We start from the raw sequence: 19,957 nt of genomic DNA, 5'->3' as shown, positions 1-19,957 counted from the left end.
ACCTTAATATAAATAAATTGGTGCCCTATGACCTTGACTAGATTCAATGTCTCAGTAACCCTACCTTTGAGTATAAGATTTGTATGTTAAATGAGCAATACCAGTACGGTGATGGAGGAGTACAGTACCTGTCTTTAAAAAGATTCAGACATTCTTGTCCTTGTGGCTCAGCATATGCTCTGCAAGCTTTGCAGCACACGGGAAAGATTTGTCACATTCCACACAGACAAAGATCCTCCCAGCACAGTTTTGCTCCTGGTGAATCTTCAGTGTGTCTAATTTGCTGAAGTTCTTGCTACAAATGGTGCAGCTGTGGGGTTTCTCTTTATTGTGAACGTACTGGTGGCGAATGAGGCGGGAAGGCATGGCGAACGCCACGCCACACTCTTTGCACTTGTAGGGTCTCTCTCCACTGTGAATGGCCTCGTGCTCGGCCAGGTTGGAGGACTTTGTGAAACATTTGGAGCACACAGAACAAACAAAAGGACGCACTCCTGTGTGGATCTTCTGGTGCTCTGTCATCCGACTGGCCAGAGCAAATGCCTTCCCACAGTCAGGGCAGCAGAAAGGCCTCGCTCCCATGTGTTTACGCTCGTGACGCTTGAGGGAGAGGGGTTTATTGAAGGTCTTGCCACAGTGTGTGCATGGGAAGGGCTTGTCATTGATATGCATGTTCCGCTCATGCTTTCGCAGGTCAGAGGAGCGTATGAAATCCTTGCCGCAAGTGTCACAGACGTAGGGCTTTTCACCTGTGTGTGTACGGATATGCTTGCGGTAATCTGAGGACCAGATATAGGTCTTGTCACAGAAGGGGCAGTGATATGGTCTTTCACCCGTGTGTAGACGTTTGTGCTGCTGCAGCGTCCCCTGGTGAGAGTATGCCTTTTTGCATATGTCACACACATGGGGCTTGAGGCCCGAGTGTGTCTGTAAGTGACTCTGCAAGTTGCAGGGCTTCTTAAAAGCCCAGTGGCAGTATGGGCACTTGAAGGGTCGAAGCGATGTGTCAACGTCACCACGTTTTTTCATTGCCGCAAAAAGTCGAGCATTCTTGTTGTCTTGTAATTTCTTATCAGGAGGATCATCTCCACCTTTCTTTTTATTCTCAGCTCCACCTGGGATACATTCCTCTACGTTTTGCTCCCTGAGTTTTGGTACTCTCTGTTTGACAGAAGCATCATTTTGTAACTCGCGAGGCTTGAGGTATTTTGAGCAGTTCCTTTCCTTTTTTTTCAAAGGGTCCACTTCATTAGCTCTATATGTTTTATTGTTCTCAGTATATTCAGAGCATTGTAACAATTCTCTGCTGATGTGTTCTTGGTCATCACCAAGTCCTGATTCATCTAGCGGTGACAGCTCAGCAAATTTCTCCACAAGAGACCACTTTGGAGTTTGAGGGTTAAGATACAGGATTTCAGTGTCTGTACTCTCTGACAGAGTGTCTGCACTTGCACAAACATTTCCAAATGAGGAGTCAGTCTTCACATTGTTACCTAAAATCTGTCCACATAGAAGAGATCGAGTGACACACGACTTTTCCTGGTGTTTCCTTTTACTTCTCTTTAAAACGACAGCTCTTTCAGTCACCTCTTTGGATATTTCATCAGCCATGGTCACTTGTTTGTTGGGGCATGAAATCCTCTGCATGAGGTTAATGATGCTCAGGGATTTCCTGACACAAAAAATACCTAAAAAAAATAAATAAATTAAAATACAGAAAATATCTCATTAGCATCGTCTTCAACAGTCTCAGAAGAACTCCAAACAATTTCTCTCTATGAAATAATCATTATCACGTGTCATATGAATGCATCTTTATATCTCTAACCAGCCTGCTTGCAACCTCCTTCCTGCAGTGTTAACTAGTATCCTGAGAATAATCAGGGTATAATCTTCAGGGACATGCCATACAGTCATGTGGCAGGTGTCCTGACCTTTACTTTACTTGTCAATAAACGCTCTCTAAGTCCACCACGTTAAAGTTACCTTCATAGTCTAAAGGAACAACGTTTTTTTCAGTGCTACTTACCCTGTAGTCTGCCTCCGTACAGGACAGGTCCAGGAGATGCCACAGAGTCATACAAGCCGCGGGTATACACTGTATGAGATGTGCATGGGAGTGAACGGGCGGAGTTTGGCAGCAGAGGTCTCACTAGGTCAGCATCTATCCTGCATGTCAGCAACAACAGTGATACCCTCAGAGTCTGGCTCAGTTTACTACCACTGATTTAGCCTTAACAGCCGTTTGTACAACACGTAGCCTACATACAGTCTGTGTCAAAGACCGGTAACTTTTTCGTTGTTAAATGTCAAATGTCTAGTTGAAATGTCATACGACAGAAATGTAAAATAAAAGATTAAAAAAAAAAAAAATCTTTAGACAAGTTACTTTGTAGCAACTTTTTGGTTTACTTGAGGGAGCTGCTTGTATTACACCTGTCATCTCTTTTTTAATATGTGAAAAGGAGGAATAGAGTTATTAAGCAGGGCATATAACCGCTTTGTCGAAACAAAACAAGCTAATATTTACATGTCTTGATAGCTAATACTGATTAGCTTGCCTCTGCGTAAGGTGTTGGCGCATTGATATTTCATTTGATTCGTTTGGGTGATAAAGCCACATGTGCGTCAATGAACCCCCACGCAGTGAGACTACGTTTATAAATACATACTAAAGTGAATACCTTGAGTTATGTTTCTTTTGAACGTTCTGCTTTATATATGTTGGGTAAAAGTCAGCCCATTCACACTCGTATCTATAGCTACGCACTATATATAAGTATCCATATATACATAGTCCACTTATGTCGCAGCAAATCTGCATGAGCTTCCTTTTTTCATGAGTTCGCATGTATTTTTCAACTTTGACCACAAGATGTTGCCATTTACAAGCTGTTTTTATGACCCATGAGCTACAGATAGTGGAAAATCACCGGCCCACTATAAAAACCCTCGATGCAAATCTTGTAACATACATCTTGTGTGGACATGTGTGTTATTGAACAATACCATCTAAATAGTGAAAGGGCCTATGAGCTTTTTTCACTCGTTTCATGGAAACCACTGGTCGTTGTGTTGAGTTACATTTTCAGGAACTAGTTGCTGTGTCCAGTAAATGATTTTTAAAAAGAAAATGGGAGAATGGATTCAATGTTGTATGATTTGGTTTTGAGAACACTGTGCCTCTTTTGTTGTCACACACTCTTACAAAAATAAGTTGCAATTCTTTTTTCTTGTCAGTAGATGACCTCCTATCCCTTTGCTAACCATTAACCACTCAAAATAAACACATTTGTCTTCATGTTGGGAGCATTCAGGACAGAGGATGGACATTTGGTGGCGATATAATCAGTTACTTTTTTCTAAAAAAAACTGGCATATCTTCATCACTTTGGGGAAATCTCATAATGTTTCATAACTTTGAAAGAAATTCATGAATTGGATCAAATCATTCTGTGGATCACTGGCCTTCAGGCAGAGGGGGATCTGTTCCTTTTCTTTTTTTTCTCGGGGTTTGAACAACCCACGTGTTAAGTAATTGAAAGGTTCTTGTAAGACGGATGCTGTAATTAAATGGATAGTGATGGTCTGCAGCAAGTGCATTTTCTTCCACGAAAGCAGACTGAAATTCAACACTCGTTAACAAATCACCATCACAAAGCTGTGTTTTAAACTCAGATGTACCTTGTTGTCTGTGCATATTAGGCTTTGCCCCTGTGTTGTCTCTTCTCTTTGCTGTTTCCCACACATCAACACCACATAGGTACTGGTAAATTTCCAAGCTTTCAGGAATAGTGAACAGTGCCCCCTTTGTTACCCAGTGGTTGTATCTCTAGGTATTTCCCAAATTTAGGCAATGGTCATGCAAATAAATTTGCTGTCAGAAATGGACATTCAAAATTAAGATTTGAAGAAAAATGTAAGGACAAAAAGCAAAATGATAAAAAGCAGGCTGATAAAAAGTAACTTATGTAGCTCAGTAAAAAGCATAATAGTAGTTGGTGACATGATAACTAGAAGCTACATTTTTCCTGATTTTATCTGTAGTATAGCTATGTCAGTATGCATAATGTGTTGCATAACAGTTTGCCAGTTACATATCCATTTGAAGGCATGAAAATCAAATTGTATTCAACTCTGAACTTCTGCAAATGCTCCGCTTTGCCTTTAATTCAGTAAAGTGAAGCACAATTCTGTGTTTGTCAACTGGAAGCTGTCACAACAAAGCTGTGGTGGATGTTACGTGAATGCCTTTTTTTGGTGACGTTATAAATGAACCCGGATGCCGAAGCTGTACTAACAACCAGTTTAGAGAGCGTCACCCAAAACATCCCTGTTGGGATTAAAAAGAGTGGAGTTTGTTAGTTTACTGGGTGTTTGTTTTGCTTCTAGACCCCCAGTCAGGAAAGTGTTTCTCTCTCATGACCACTTAAAAGAAATAAAAGAGGAAACATGAACATGCTTGCCTAAACTGAAATTGACAACTCAATTTTAAAAGGTGTTCATTCATTAAAAAAAAACTAAAACTAAAAACTAAAAATAACTATACATCATTTCAGTGTTTCTTCTCATCCTAACAAAATCAGCATGAATGTGACTCAGCATTTAATCTGTGAGGATCATCAGCAGATACCAATAGATTTAAATAGATTGAATCTGCTTTGCCAGAAAGTTGGACCTGAATGAATATTTCATTGATACAACTCACAGTGAAAAATGCTGAGTCATTCTGGGGGTGGTGCTTGAATTTCATGGCGAGGTAGACCTCCTTAATTGAGAACATATTTGACTTAGGAATTTTCCACAGCACTGTGTTCTCTGGCTGTGGTAATGGTTAGATTTGCTTTGCTATGCATCCAGTTGCATAAGTTGTACTACATAACATCAACACACATTGAACCTCTTAATACAGGCTAGATGCAGTTGTACTTCACAGTATTCTTCCTATGAGAATTTGCGTGTAAAGTAGAATATTTATTACAATATCCCTTAATTTTAATGAAGCATTATATTTTATTAGGTTGTTTTTTGTTTTTTTTTAAAAATCAAGACAAAATCCTGACTGTTTTTATATCACCAATGCATTGTAGTCAGTAGAAGTACAGCACTTGATGGACAAAGTAACACAATACAATGTAATACAACGACTACAAACTGTTATAACACTGCAAAACAAGGTTCAATCAACACCTTTGTGACACAAAAGACAGTGATGACAGGGGAAGGAGACAAACTGTAATTCAAATTTTGATATGATCTTAATCAAGTGATGTGATTAAGTGATGTCTTCTTATCCACCCTCTTAATCTTAATCTACTCACGCAAACAATAAGATACAGGCCTCAACCTTGGTCTTTCACCTTATCTAAACTAACTAAATAAAGAGAGTATATTTGTCTACTGTTTGTATCAGTGATATGTTACCAACTTGCAAAACATTCATCCTCGGGCTGACGTCTATAATGGCTTTCTCAGTATGTTCATATCTGTAAAAAAAGTTCACACGGTTGGCACTGTCAGTGGCATGCAGAACTGACAAAGTGGAAGGATGTGTACCAAAGCACTGCAGACGTAAGTTATAAAGAAAAGTTTCAGATGAGAGATCTTCCATTCTAGTACAAAAGGAAAAATTAATATTTTTGGCCAGCACAAGGAGATAAGGGTTGCTGGGGGGATTTAGTGTAGTTGCTTACACAGTATCCTTCCTCAAAGTGCCACCTTGCCGCTCTCTGTTGCTGTTTTTGTCATCACCTGCAAGTAAATGAAGTGAAGGGAACCTGATAAAGAACTTGACTCTTAAGTTCTTAGCATTCATAATCAGGCTACTCATTTTTAACTTTATTGAAGACTGTTCCTTCTACCTCCATATTTCAAATCAAATTAAATTTATTTATAACATATATCTAAAAAAACCCCAAAAGAAACAGTCAACCGAAGTGCTGTGTAATAAAATAACAAAAATAAAATGAAATGGCGTAACATGATAACAGCAAAAAAGGAGTAGAGATAACATGACAAAATGATCCAATAAGCATACACAAATAAATAAAGTAAAGGAACAGATGAAACAAAAAACAGGAGAGTAAATAGTGAAACATCAAAAGTTTGGGACACTCAAAGGCATGAGAAAACACGTTTTCTACAGAGGGAAGACATGTAATTGAAATGACAAATTGTTCCAAAGCTAAAGGTTGCTACGACGATTGCCCTTACCCCTTACCCCTTAACCTCAATCAAGGGATAGCCAGAGACAGCTGGTCTAAGGATCTGAGAGATCTGGAGTTGGAAAGGAAGCAGAGAAGCTTAGAGATGTACTGGGCCAACAGGCCATGTCCAACTTTAAAATCAAACAATCGCACCTGAACCTCAGTCCTCTACTTGACTGGTAGCCAGTGCAGGGATGTCGGTACGGGTGTGATCTCCTCTCTCCTCTCTCCCCCTGATACCAGTTAGTAGTTTAGCAGCAGCATTTAGCACCAGCTGTAAGTGAGACGAGGATGACTGGTTAATATCCAAATATAATTATAGGCTTTATATATATTTATATTTATTCATTGCAGTTAGCCATCCAAGAGGAGATCAAGGCATCTCTGACAATCTTCAGGTCATTAAATGAGAGGAACAGTTTGAGTTTAGTGACATTTCTTAGCTGGCAAAAGTAACCTTTCACAACAGTGTTAATTTGTTTGTGAAATTCTAAAGTTGAACTGTTAATGACAGCAAGATTCCTGGCATGGGCATGAAGGTTAGGGTCCAAGGGCCCAAAGTGATCCCGACCGATGGAGTTGGAGGGACCAAATAAGACCACTTCTGTCTTACTATCACTTAATCGAAGACTGTTTTTTTTGCCATCCAACATTTCACGTCCTGAAGGCAGTCAAAGAGGGACCTAACTGTATTATTTTAATAGGTTGTTATTATCACCAGGTTCTAATGTAGTGTCCTCTGCATAGCAATGTTAGCAGATCTTTTTTTTTGAAGATAGAGCCGGTTGGCAGGTGGCAGGCAGTAGCAGCAGGGTTTAGGACTGTAGTAATTGTGGTACAGTGGGAATCTCTGGAAATAAAAGTGTTTTGCCCATGTAGCTTTGAAAGACTGCTGATGATTAACAATACAGCTTCCCATCATGTTGTATGAGACATGAAGCCTTCTTTTTTTCCCCATTTTCTCTCTGCTTTCCTGCATAATTACCTAAGAGTGTGGGTGTCATTACTGAGCATTAAAGAAGGCAGTTGGACTTGTTGAACCAACAGCTACTTTCACAACTGTACTTAATAAACACAGATTTTTATTCTTTGCTCTCTTGGCGACTCCTGTCAACTATTTTTCTGGAGCTTATTAAAGGAAAGACTGAACTGTTATTTTAGGTTGGGTTTTTGGTGACTGTATAATCTTTTTTGTTTATATTACACATTGTAAACCTTTAAATATGCCTTAATGTTGTTGTATTGTCAGTATCCCTATATTCCAAAATGTCCACCCAACTGTTTAGTTGTTTTGAAACTCAATACAGTTCACAGCTGAGCTGTACTGATTGCAAAACATGTGAGCCTGAAGGCAGTGTGGGGATTTTGAGGGGCTGTTGGGCACAAAGCAGTTAAAATGAAGGAGTGAATCTCAAATTCTTATATGAGTCAGCGTAGTCTGAAAATTGCACAAGAAGACTGCTTTTATTAGTAGCACTTTTGCTTTCACAACGTGTAACACACGTGTTTTTATAGTTAGCAGTATAGCAATCACTTACCAAGACTACATAGAAGCCTGCAGAAGTTTTCAAAATGTAAGGAAGCATTAAATCATCCTGTCTTCAGGTGACCTTGTGCTTTAAAACAGGAACAGACTAGTTTTTCCTAGCATAGAAAAGAAAAACTATGTGATCCAGTGAAACTTAATGTATAGAGCAGGATACAAACATTGACATGGTTAAGACTTTTCCACTAGTGCACTGAAAGCTAAAAACATTGACATGATGTATAAATTTTTCAGAAAATTCCCTCTATGAAGAAATTCAGTTCAGGTACAGCTGAGACAGCATTTCCCAGAACTGCAAGGTAACATGCTTTTCTGTTGTTCTACTTGCATCAGGCCTTCAGGCATGACTGTCTGGTTTTCAACCACGCTGCCTTGCTCGTGTGACCTTTGTAAAATTCCATTATCTTTGTGGCTGGAGGATGGGGGTTGTGTTGGATCCTAAAGGTCTTGGAATGGGGGATTTTAAAGTGCAGGATGGGATTTGACAGATGGGGAGGAGTAAAACACAACCAGAGGAGCAGAGGAAACTCTAGAGAGAAAGTCCAAGTAAACAAGATCAATAATGAAAACAACTGGATTTGGGTTACTTTTGCTGAAAACTCATCAGTTTCATATGTTAGCATTGATTGACTGGTGTTGTTTTGTTACATTCAGCAGCAAAATTAGGACAGATAGTTAAAGAGGAATTTGCTGCTGTTTGGTTTGTCTCAGGGCAAAGGCTAGTTTGTCATGCAAAATCATTACAAAAGACTTTTCAAGACAATGTTGCTTTTTTTAAAAGTTTCCAAAGAACAAAATGCACTTCGGCAGCAGATGAACACACGTCACAAATAAAGACAGAAGGAACTTTGTGTCCCAGCTCTGTATCGGCAACATGACACCAGGGAATTTAGCAAAACAGGATAAGAGGAAAACCTCACAGAGAAGAAGTGGCTAGCCCTGTCTTGTCTGCCAAACAGTAAGGAGAAAACCAGGTGACGCTCTGAGCCGTGTTAATAACTTCTCATGTTGACTGTCAGTCAACACTTGACCTGCATTGAAAGCCATGACTTTCAGTGCAGCACAGCTTACTGTGCATACTACTCAGACGTGAGGCAAAAAAAAAAATTCTGTATCATCTCAATGATGTGGATACAGCACAAAACACCATGGCATGTAGGTAACAAATCAAAAACTCACAACCGTTTTCTCTGTTTAAGTGTCAGCCATATGGTGGGGAAACTTCTTTTTGCCGTAAAGCAATTTGGCCTTTCTCATTAACTTTAAACAACCTCTCATTAACATATCCTGTGATCTGCTTTTCCATTGGTGTAGGCAGAAATGTTACACCAAAGGTTTTTTCACAATGCATGATGACGTAGAAAGTGACATTTTTGTATAAACGTTCTGTTTTTTATACAGTGTGTACCCAAAATGAATCACAACATTGTAGTGATTGTAATGTATCTGACCTAACTGAACATTCATTCACATTTGTATGTCTATTTGCTTTCAGTTAGATTAGAAGATGGATACATTGCTTATATTTAGCAATGATATCAACCTTTCAGCATAAAAAGTTCATAAAGTACTTCCCAAAATCTTGTGCTATTTATGTCACTAAATTAAATCATTTCAGTTATTTTCTATCTCCAGGCCTCTAAGGTAACAGATGTTTTTTTTGGCACTTTAATTGCAAAACAGAATTTATTTATTTATTCATGCCATGAGGACATGTTTGTTAACATCATGTTTTCCATGTTAATACTTGCACTGAGTGTATTCTTAGGCCTGTCACTTGCCTTTCTGCTCTCTCATGTTTCTTATCACTGTGTCAGCTGTGGTGCACGTGCAGCTGGATGGCCTAACTTAATGGGACACACACACAAGCACTCAAAGAATCCCATTGTCGAAACATTTTGTGCTGAATTTGGATATAACCCGAATTGAACCTTGTTGTATTCTATTATGCAGCTGGAAAAACTCCATCCACTCTACAATTAACATACAGTCAGGTCAGTTCTCATCATACAACTGTCTTGTGTTTGTTGTGAACGTTGATGACGTTTGCCGCAATTGATGGTGGTCTGATCTCCATCCATGCTCCTCCATCCAGGGTCCTCTAACCTCTCCACCTGACTGCGAGGCTCTGCTTTCACAGCTGTTCAAGTTTCCAACCTTCAATTCCAGCTAAGCTGCGACGGTTGTCACTACATGTCCCCAAACCCGCCGCTGTGTGGGGGGCTGTGTGTGTGTGTGTGTGTGTGTGTGGGGGGGGGGGGTGTCAGGAAGACGAGGGGGATGGGTGAGAGTGAAACACAGCCATTCTGTCGTTACAAGCAGTGATAGCTGGAACTAAAGAGCCCCCAAAGCAAAGGAAACTGCATTCATGTGACGTGATTAGATCCTAAGGCAGCAAAGGATGGTGCTTCATTTGGTCTCAAGATATCTGATTAGGTCTAGTGCGTCTGATTGAATTGCAGTTCAGATGCTTGTTTATTTACAATGGATAGTCTGTGTCGTGTGATGAAAAGGGCAGAGTGACATTATGTGTGGTGTCTTGATACGCGATACCTCACTGGCTTTTCTGAACAGTTCGTTTTAAGGAACCACAGATGCGGTTTGAAAACTATGTTCTTTGTTCTGTGCATTATACATATTCTTGACCTGCCTGTTGTTATATAACAGCTCAGTATGGAGCCCCACCCCCGCCTCTCGTCCACACACCAGATTGCCTGAGCTTACACTCCAGGCTGCCATGGAAACGAGGCTCTCAGCCTGTTTTTACTTCATGAGACCTCATCTTTGTCCAGTTTATCAGCCTGGGTTATCTTATCCAAAATATTGTTTATCCTCATATTGTTGCACAAAACAAACTTCACTTCACAACCCTCTGTGCAAACACAAGGCACAATGGGGTCATGTAACAGGAGACTGAGGAGGGGCTCCACTTGTAATGCATATGGAACATTTGAATAGGTTGTGTAACAGTAAATGTGTGGAAACCCTCATGCTTACGCTACACAATATGTTTCAATAGGATGTGCACTTTTTCAGGCATTTCTTCAATAGTTGCTGATAGCATCAAGCTCGATCTCGGGCTTGTGGTCATGATTTAAGGAGGCCAGTTCAAACTGATTTAGACTCCTTTATTTGGAAGTGAACTCCAAACTTAAACACATTTTTTTTTCTCAGAATGCTGTAAAACACATTGCTGCAAGCAAATACCGTTGCACGCACTGAAGCTCCAGTTTCTGTAATGACATCCATGCCAAGTCAAGAAGAGGAAAATACAGAACTGCACTGCAACTGCTACAGTCACTTTAAGGATATAAACTAAAATAGGGTTGAATAATCAGACTTTGCACAGCATTGTTGTGATGGAGCCCATATGCAGAACTTTATCTTGGTTGCAAACCTGATATCTTACATAAACAACAAACCTCAAATTCAACTGCCTTAATTCACACAGTGAGAAGTAACACATTATTTCTACACAGTTTGACACAATGCAGCCCTAAATCTGTTCTTGACCATCATAGAAACACACTAACTCTCTCTAAATGATTAGGTAACTTGCATTAGGTTTGCAGTCCTTTTTTAACCTCATAAAGGAGGCATGTTTTACACCAGGTTTAATAAAGCACAGCACCAGAGGTTCCTGGTCATGATGTAATTCTGAACACATCATAGAGTAGAAACATGGCATGGGCCATTTATAGCACTTTTCTTATGTAAGCATCATCTTTTATTTCCTTTCATATACATTTCTCTGCAACTTATTAGCTCTTCTCTGCCTCCTAATAAAGAAAGAACATTTTCCTTTGCTGGCTGCTTGTTGAAAAATTATGTCTAGATTTTGTGTGTAGAGCAAACTCTCAAACGCACATGGTCATTCATGTTAAGTTTATGATTACTTCCTAAACGATAAGTCACTCTTAGATCAACAAAATACAAAAAACCTACCATGCTGAATAGCACCAATTTGAATATCATGTCTTGCTTTTATTTCTGTAATTAATTTCTCAATTTAATGAATTACAAACTTAAAAAATCTGCTCTTGTAACGTCTTGTTGTTATTAAAGCAGGCATGATGTTCCCTGTTATGGACTACAAAACTGGAGCATGTTTCAAATCTATGCAAATTGATTTCATGCTAGAGTGAAATAAATGGACACCAGCAGCTGCCTGGGAGTAAGGAAAATGCACAAAAAATTTAAATACTTCAACATTCTTTTAATTAATTATTATTAACTATTACTGATTATCAGTAATACAAAGTATGTTGAATTGACTAAATGTGTAGTAAATGTATGAATGTTTGTCTGATGAACTTGCAGAAATACCTTAAAAATGGAAATTTCTGACTAAAGATCAAAAGAATGATAAATACCCGTTTATGATTGTTAACTGTAATAAATAAGTTTAGCTTGAATTCCTCAGTGAGCATCTGATTCTGTCATTTTGGCAAGTAACATGCACATTGGACCCGAATCCAGGGAATGACTCACTCTCATCGGATCAGTACATACTGTTCACTGTATAGTCCATGCCTGCAAAATAAGAGGCCCCACATGACTTGTATAAGCCAAACTACAGTGGAGGCAGTCACCGCTTTGACAGTGTATGTTATATTAAAACCAACATGGTGAAAAGTGTTACCTTTCACTGTGATGACCATCAGGTTAAAAATATCAGCCTCAAATTCAAGTCTCCCATGTTGTTGTTTCTTTGTTATTGTTACTATGTTTGAGATTCACTGTGCAGAGGTTGAATGTTAATGAAGTAAAATAAGCAATTGTGTTTATAATTTAGTAGTTTATTAAACTTTCTTTTTTTTAAACTTTTTGTATTTTTATTATTTAAAGCTTTTTTTTTATGACCTAACACATTTGAGTTTTGATAATCAGTTACATTTGCTCTTCTTACCCTATTTACCAAATTGCAATAAAATGACGCTGTACAAAAGTACCTGCATAAAAAAAAGTTGCTGCATGGGTTCTCAGGTCGTCTGACAGATTTCGGAGGGAAACACCCATCCTTGCTTTACTTTCTTGGCCCACTTTAAAGACTAGTCCACAGACTATTGAGGTTTCCCATAACAGCATTCCAAGAGGTTACGCACTATTTCTGGACTGACCTGTGCCATACCGCAGTGATACTCTCCAGCAGTAAGCCAAGTCAGTGTGCTCGGATGCCTGCTGTCATCACCTTTACAGTAAACTACGATCAATCTGTCTAAACCCTTTTAAAGGTTTCATCATCATCATGTAAATCGTCAAATGATGTCAGCCACTTGGCCTGATCAGCTGTTTAAATAAGTCAGAGGATGTGGATGTTCCCTGTCTTAATTAACCACCATTTGTTAGACATTACAGAGCATTTCACACGGTTCACATTTCACAGATTGGTATCAGCTGATCAGTCTGGATGTGACAAACCGGTTTCTGTTGTAACATAAAGTCAGGCAAAACCGGATAGATGTTGGATTAAACTGGAGTCAAACTACAGATTTAAAAATGTTAGCTGTTTATTAAAGATGTCTTTTGCAAGTGGCAATTACAAGTGAAAAAAAAACAGAAAAAACAGACATGCATTGTTAAACAGAAAACATACAAAAGTAGACAGGCTTACATAATGACCTCATCCATCCACAACATGATAAAACCATCATTGTGAAAGTCAGGCCAAGACTGCTAAAAACATTCAAATGCCTTTGGGATCCTTTGGGTCACAGTTACAAGATTAGCAGCTAACTGTTGCTGCTCTCACTGACGGTTTTAGTACATGTTAAACATATTACAAGAATGCAATTTTATACAAATCATCAACTACTGTGATACCATGACGAAATGCGCTTTTGTTGACAAAAAGGCAGTGTTCGTGTCAAGAGGTAAAAAACACCAATCACTGTTTCATCTGTCAAGTAAAAAACTTTTTTTTAACAAAAAGTTACAGATCAATCCATCTGTCGCTTGGAACAGACAAGGCTAAATGTAGTACTAGTAACTTCTTCTGAGACTGTTCATTTGCTGTAATCTGTTGGCTCATCTCCCTCTTCTTTGAGTAAACATGTGCGCACTAGAGCTTCTGTGACGATGTAAGGGTCGCAGTTGGCAGACGGACGGCGGTCCTCGAAGTAACCCTTCTTGTCCTGGCCCACTGCGCGAGGGATGCGGATGCTGGCGCCACGGTTGGCCACGCCGGCAGAGAATTCATCGATGTTTGACGTTTCATGACGACCGGTCAGACGCCTGGCGTTGTCAAGCCCGCCTTTGGGATCGTAGGCCCGGATGTGGTACCTGTGTCTCTTCGCCAACCTCTCGATTGACTCCTCGATGATTCTGCGGAGAAAGAAAGAGACTTAGAAACACACTCAAACTCACGTAATACTTCAATACACTAAAACAATTCAAATTCATTCTTACTTCAGTCCACCATCCTCTCGCATCTCCTTTGTGCTGAAGTTAGTGTGGCAGCCAGCACCGTTCCAGTTCCCTGAGATTGGTTTAGGGTCGAAGGATACCACCACGCCAAAATCCTCACAAACTCTGTGAAGGATGAAGCGAGCAACCCACAGATGGTCCCCCATGTTGACACCTTCACAAGGCCCAACCTGGAACTCCCACTGAAACAGACAAGACAAGTTGAGAAGCTGCATTAAGGCCTTACTTTGATTTTTAACTGTTATAACACCATTTAACCACTGTGACTTCTTTTATTTCCAGTTTTTTTTTTTAAATCCAGTTTTACCTGAGCTGGCATGACTTCAGCATTGGTGCCACAGATATCAACCCCAGCATACAGACAGGCTCGGTAGTGTGCCTCAACTACATCTCGTCCGTACGCCTTATCTGCTCCCACTCCACAGTAATAAGGACCTAATAAAGCGAAAAGAAACTGCATATTAAGGCTCAGTTGGCCATTGGGATTTTTAATGTATTACATAAAAAAAAAAGAGTCAAAGGGTCAAGCCAGAAACCCGACACTCACCTTGAGGACCTGGGAAGCCGTTGGAGGGCCAGCCGAAGGGATGTCCGTCTGTGCCCAGGAGAGTGTACTCCTGTTCCATACCAAACCATGGGTGGTTATTCTCTACCATGCTCATGATCTGTTTACAGGTACGGCGCAGATTGGTCTCTGTTGGAACAGCAGCAGAGATTAGCTGAAATACAAAACAGCTCAAACACCAGAAACGTTCAGATTTAGATTATAACTGCAATCATACCTGCTGGTTTTCGGTTGTACTTGAGCACTTCACAGAGCACCAGCTTGTTGGGGTCTTTCCTGAACGGGTCCCTGAACATGGCTGCAGGTATTAGGAACATGTCACTGTTGGAGCCCTCTGACTGGTAGGTGCTGGAGCCGTCGAAGTTCCACTCGGGAAGATCTGACGAAGAAACACAACAGAAATAAAACGTCAAAATCTTAAAAATTAAAGTTGTGGATGTTGGTATTGATCAGAACAAAGCCAGTTCTTACCCTCAATCGTCTTGGGTTCAGAATCCAGTGTTCTGGTCTTGCAGCGCAGTCCCTCTCCTGATCCATCAATCCAGATGTACATGGCTTGGACTTTGTCTCCTTGAGGGAGCTCCATGTACTGATGTTTCACAGCTTTGCTCAGTTTTGAACTTGTTGAAGTGGCCATTTTTTCTTTTGACCCCAAAAACCTACAGAATGAAGCAATCAGGTGATTAACTTGTTACACTACTGACCACAGAGGAGCCACTACATCTGACTGCACATTTAAGACGGTGTAAGAAGATGTCTTTAAAAATCACGAGGCGGACATAATATAGAGGCCGAGGTGAATGTTAGTAGCCAGGAAAATCCTAATCAGAATAACAACATTATGACTGATTACACAACAGCTCCATCAGTGATTCAGCACACAACCTGTCTAATCATCTATTGCTCTGATTCAAATAATACGAGCTCATATAAAGGCATGAGGTGAAAAATAGATACATTTAGTAACATTTAACTATTTATATTCGGAAAAAATAAACATCTGCATGTTTAGATAACAGGTTGGAACAAAGGGAAACTTTCAACAGAGCAACACCCAATAAATCACCTAAATAAAACCAGCAGTCTTTATATATCTCAGTGATCAATAGCGCTTACCTTATGTTAAGTGTAGAAAAATATCAAAAGAGAAAAACAGTCTCTGGATGTGTGGTCGCTTTGAAAGTGTCTATTGTTGTTCATTCCTGCTTCCTCCACTGAGCCCACGGAGAATTTATAGCACTGCTGAGCCTCTGCGCCGCCTCTGATTGGCTGGAGGGGAACGTGATCAGCCCGTGATGAGGCACTCTGCGGTCACAACAAAAGGAGAAATCCCACAGAGAGGATTATAACTCTCGTTGACCCTTCACCAATGTATGTTAAGAATGGAAAAAAGATACCAGGAAAGCCTAATAGATTCAAACGGGTTCAAATGTGATACACAATGAGAGAAAACAGACACTTTTTACTTGACTTTAAGTGATAAACAAGTAGGTGCGCCCTCTAGTGACAATGAAGACGAGTTTTATAAACAGAACAATTTGTTCTCACAGGTTCACATCCCTGATATAAACAACATCCACTATCGAAACAAATCATCTTTTGAATATATTTTACTTATATATGGTTTGACCTAATAAGATACAGCCTATTACACTAACATGAGCTGTACTATACTACACTACACTATTCTATAGTTATTATAACAGTGGTGGACCAAGTATTCAGATCCTTTACTTAAGTAAAAGTAGAAATACCACACAGTAAAAACACTATATTGGAAGTAAAAGTCTAGTGTTTTAATTTTTTCTACAGTCAAAGCACCACAAAGTTTATTTTAAGTATGAAAAATGTTCACTATGCATCTGAATTATTCCTCATAGTAATCATTCAAATATATTTTACTTAGATGGTTTTATCTAATAAAATGCAGTTTCAGCCTATTACAATCAACATGTTATACTCTGTACTATACTATACTATATAGTATAGTATAGTATAGTATAGTATAGTATAGTATCTATACTGAATATACATATATGTGACTGTTATAAACTGATTATATGTTTTGTTTGTAAAGTGATAATGTACAACATAACTAACAACTATAGCTGTCAAATTAGTATAGTGGAGTAAAAAATAACATTTTTTGTTTTGAAATGTTGTGTGAGTGTAAAGTAGCATAAAAATGGAAATACTAAATAAAGTGCATCAAAACTGCACTGAAGCACAGTAATTACTTATTTTCCACTTCTGTATTATAGTATGCTCTACCATACCATGTGTACAGTATGCACCATAATGCTGCAGTATATAGATGGGTGACAAAGACAGAATAAATAAGCGTAGAAACATAACGATTGCTGATGCTTTCATACATGATGGCTTGAGGGCTTACTGAATCGTTTGATTTTTGTGATGACATCGCTCTTTGACCCAATTATTAAAACATCAGATGAGGAAACAAGTTTTGGAACAATAGTTTTCACACCTCTTGAAACCCTGAAACTGTTATTGAACATCTTACTGGAATACTCTTTGTTTGGTTATAGTTTGATTAAGTACTTGGCACACATGTAAAAGAGTTGAACCTGAAATTGAACATAGTTAGAGATGGGACAAAAGACTAAAAGGGTCATAAGCAGGCAGAAAACTGTCTAGGCTAGAACAAGTTTGTCCACTTCAACAACAGCAACTGTGTGAGCAGTTAATCCAATCATTGTCAATGAACATAAGTATGCCTATGATTTTAGACAGTGACATGACACATTTAAAATATGTTTTCACATCTCTCTTTGAAGAAGGGATTACTGTGCTGACACTAAAGCAGGGCAGGTCTACGGTTTGAACCAGAGTGCTGTGTTGAAATCATAGAGTTGTTGTTGGCAGGTTTTCCTTCTGGGAATGACGTGGTTGATTCAGATACATGTTGAGGCCAGAACACAGTGTACACACATTACATTGTGTAATGAGCAACTGAATCCTGATTATTACTAAATGTTAAAATGTAAACACTACTGAATTTTATTCTGAAAACTGGATGTATGTGGTTTGAATTCTCTTCTCTGAATTTTCCTTTTTTTCCCCAAAAGAAAACTCAAGTGTCCAATACTCAAAAGAATAGCCTTTTTCAAATTCAAGTAAAAAATAAATAAAAAAAGGTTGAGCCTGAAATCAATCAAAAATTAACACATTTACCGAAATAACAAACAAAAAAAAGAAGATATTTTTGACTGGAAATACCTGAATTTCCTGGCAGAATTTGTTAAAATTAAAAGTGAATGAAACTTCACCATAAAAAATATTGCAGAACAGAATAAATAAATAAAACAAATAGGGTATATACAGTGAAGAACAACAAATCTTTATTTTCAAAGGTGAAAGCACTCAAAATTAAATTAATTTTAAAGCTGCTGTAATATGTGTGTCACAAAAGTTGTCAACTACAGAATTACCTTTGCCTATAAGGTTGTATTCAAAGCTATAAGAAATCAATACAGCGCTCTCTCAATATGTAGCAGAAAGAAATTTCCATTTCCATTTCTCCTGCGAGTATCTTCATTTTGGCAGACAGAGTGTTGAATGAAAAAGAGCCAATAAACAGTGTTTCCACTTTGGTTGTATTTTATACTTGTTTGGCTGTTTATGGGAATAGCTAGATAATGGGTATATTAAGTTAACTGTGTGTTCAGCATCACACTGACCACTAATGTTTGCGCACCATATTTTCAATTAAAAACATGTGCACCAAATCTATGTAAGGCCTTTCTTTATTGCTTTGGGGAGAGTGGCCAGATTGTGTGGCAGTATAATGTAATGGCACTTTGCTGAATTGGATAAGCTCTCTCTCTTTCTCTCTCTGTCTCTCTCTCTCTCTCTCTCTCTCTCTCTCTCTCTCTCTCACACACACACACACACACACAGTGTGTGAGAGAGACAGATTTAGGCTGAGAGAAGAGGATTAAACCCCTTGGTGGTGCCAAGGAGCTCCAAAGAAACCGAACTACCTTCTGTATGTGTAGAATGACTAATCTACATCTTAGTGTTGTTTAAAAAAATGGAGTGATGAAAAAAAGGAATGTTAACTATGGTAACCTCTGCCTGTTCCTTCCTTTTAGCTTGGGAAAGAACAGGTCACCCGTGGTGACATGTAAACTGACTTGTTATGTGTCGTGCATCTTTGCTTTTTGTTTTTTGATCAGAGAGAGGCCTCACTGCAGCTGTAAAAGCCTCTGGAGACTGCAGGCTTACTCTGGTGTTTCCATGTACTGTATACACTACTATATATTCATTCTATACATACAGTATTCTGTTCAGTTCACAGAAAGGCAAGTCTTCCTATAGACACCATGGCTCAGCTCAGGTCAAAGGTCAAAGGCCAGTGGTTAATTATGTTTATCATCAAAAACTATAACATCATTTGATCTTATAAGAGAAAATCACTGGACCATATTCACCCAACTTTTCTCCTTTATGTGCAGTAACATCAGATCTTTGATCATATAGCGACATCTAGTGGATAAAACAGAACAGCAGCAGATTGCTCATTTCTCTGCTGTCGAGTGCAAACACTGTCTTTTAATATTCTATTACATTTCCACAGCCTGATATAAAATCTGACTGTTGCATTATTGTAATTATTCATCCCCATATTTGGGATATTCATCATGTTATCCACATAGCTCCCTTGTTTTCATAATACATTTAAAATGGTTCAGTTTCCTTGTAAAAAGGAGTGAGCTCATAATGAAAACAGTTCAACGGTGTATTTTGTGGCTCTGGAAGAAGCTTTTTTTAAGTTTGGAAAAAATAACCCATCTGATGTCCACATGATGTGGAGTTTGAACCATAGGGGAGAACAGGGTTGGTTGGTTCTTTCTTTCTTTTAAGATAGCAAAATGAGCAGGACCTTCGTCAGGAAGACAAACAAGGTCCAGATTCCACCAGATGTGATGCTCAGGACGGTCAGAGAGGTGGAAATGCTCAATATTGTCATATAAGGACAGAAAATGCACTTAAAGGAATGATTTTTCCTGTTTATGTCCTCTTGGTACAGGAGATGTGTTAGGTTGTGGTATTTTTAAACATAACATTTTAAATAATGTCTACATATTTTATTTTTCTCCATTAAAATAACACAGGGACAACCAACCCCATAGTGTGTGATAACTGATTACTATCCCCATCGTGGGGACAGTTGTCACAAGTGCACAAGAT

At 38.9% G+C, this 19,957-nt stretch overlaps 1 protein-coding gene across 1 annotated transcript; it reads right to left on the bottom strand.

Annotated features, from left to right (window-relative positions):
• Positions 1 to 13,252: 13,252 nt before the first annotated feature.
• glulb (glutamate-ammonia ligase (glutamine synthase) b) lies at positions 13,253 to 15,905 on the bottom strand. The gene is made up of 7 exons (XM_053321810.1): positions 15,860 to 15,905; positions 15,215 to 15,402; positions 14,961 to 15,122; positions 14,726 to 14,872; positions 14,486 to 14,613; positions 14,161 to 14,360; positions 13,253 to 14,076 (listed from the first exon to the last, which is right to left on the bottom strand). Exons 2-7 carry the CDS (start codon positions 15,378 to 15,380, stop codon positions 13,758 to 13,760), a joined length of 1,122 nt encoding a protein of 373 aa, XP_053177785.1. The 5' UTR covers positions 15,381 to 15,402; positions 15,860 to 15,905; the 3' UTR covers positions 13,253 to 13,757.
• Between the last annotated feature and the right edge of the window lie 4,052 nt (positions 15,906 to 19,957).

Source organism: Scomber japonicus, chromosome 7 (assembly GCF_027409825.1).
Source record: "Scomber japonicus isolate fScoJap1 chromosome 7, fScoJap1.pri, whole genome shotgun sequence".
Taxonomy (NCBI): domain Eukaryota; kingdom Metazoa; phylum Chordata; class Actinopteri; order Scombriformes; family Scombridae; genus Scomber; species Scomber japonicus.
Note: the sequence above shows the minus strand (reverse complement) of the source record. Positions and strands in the feature narration are given on the sequence as shown.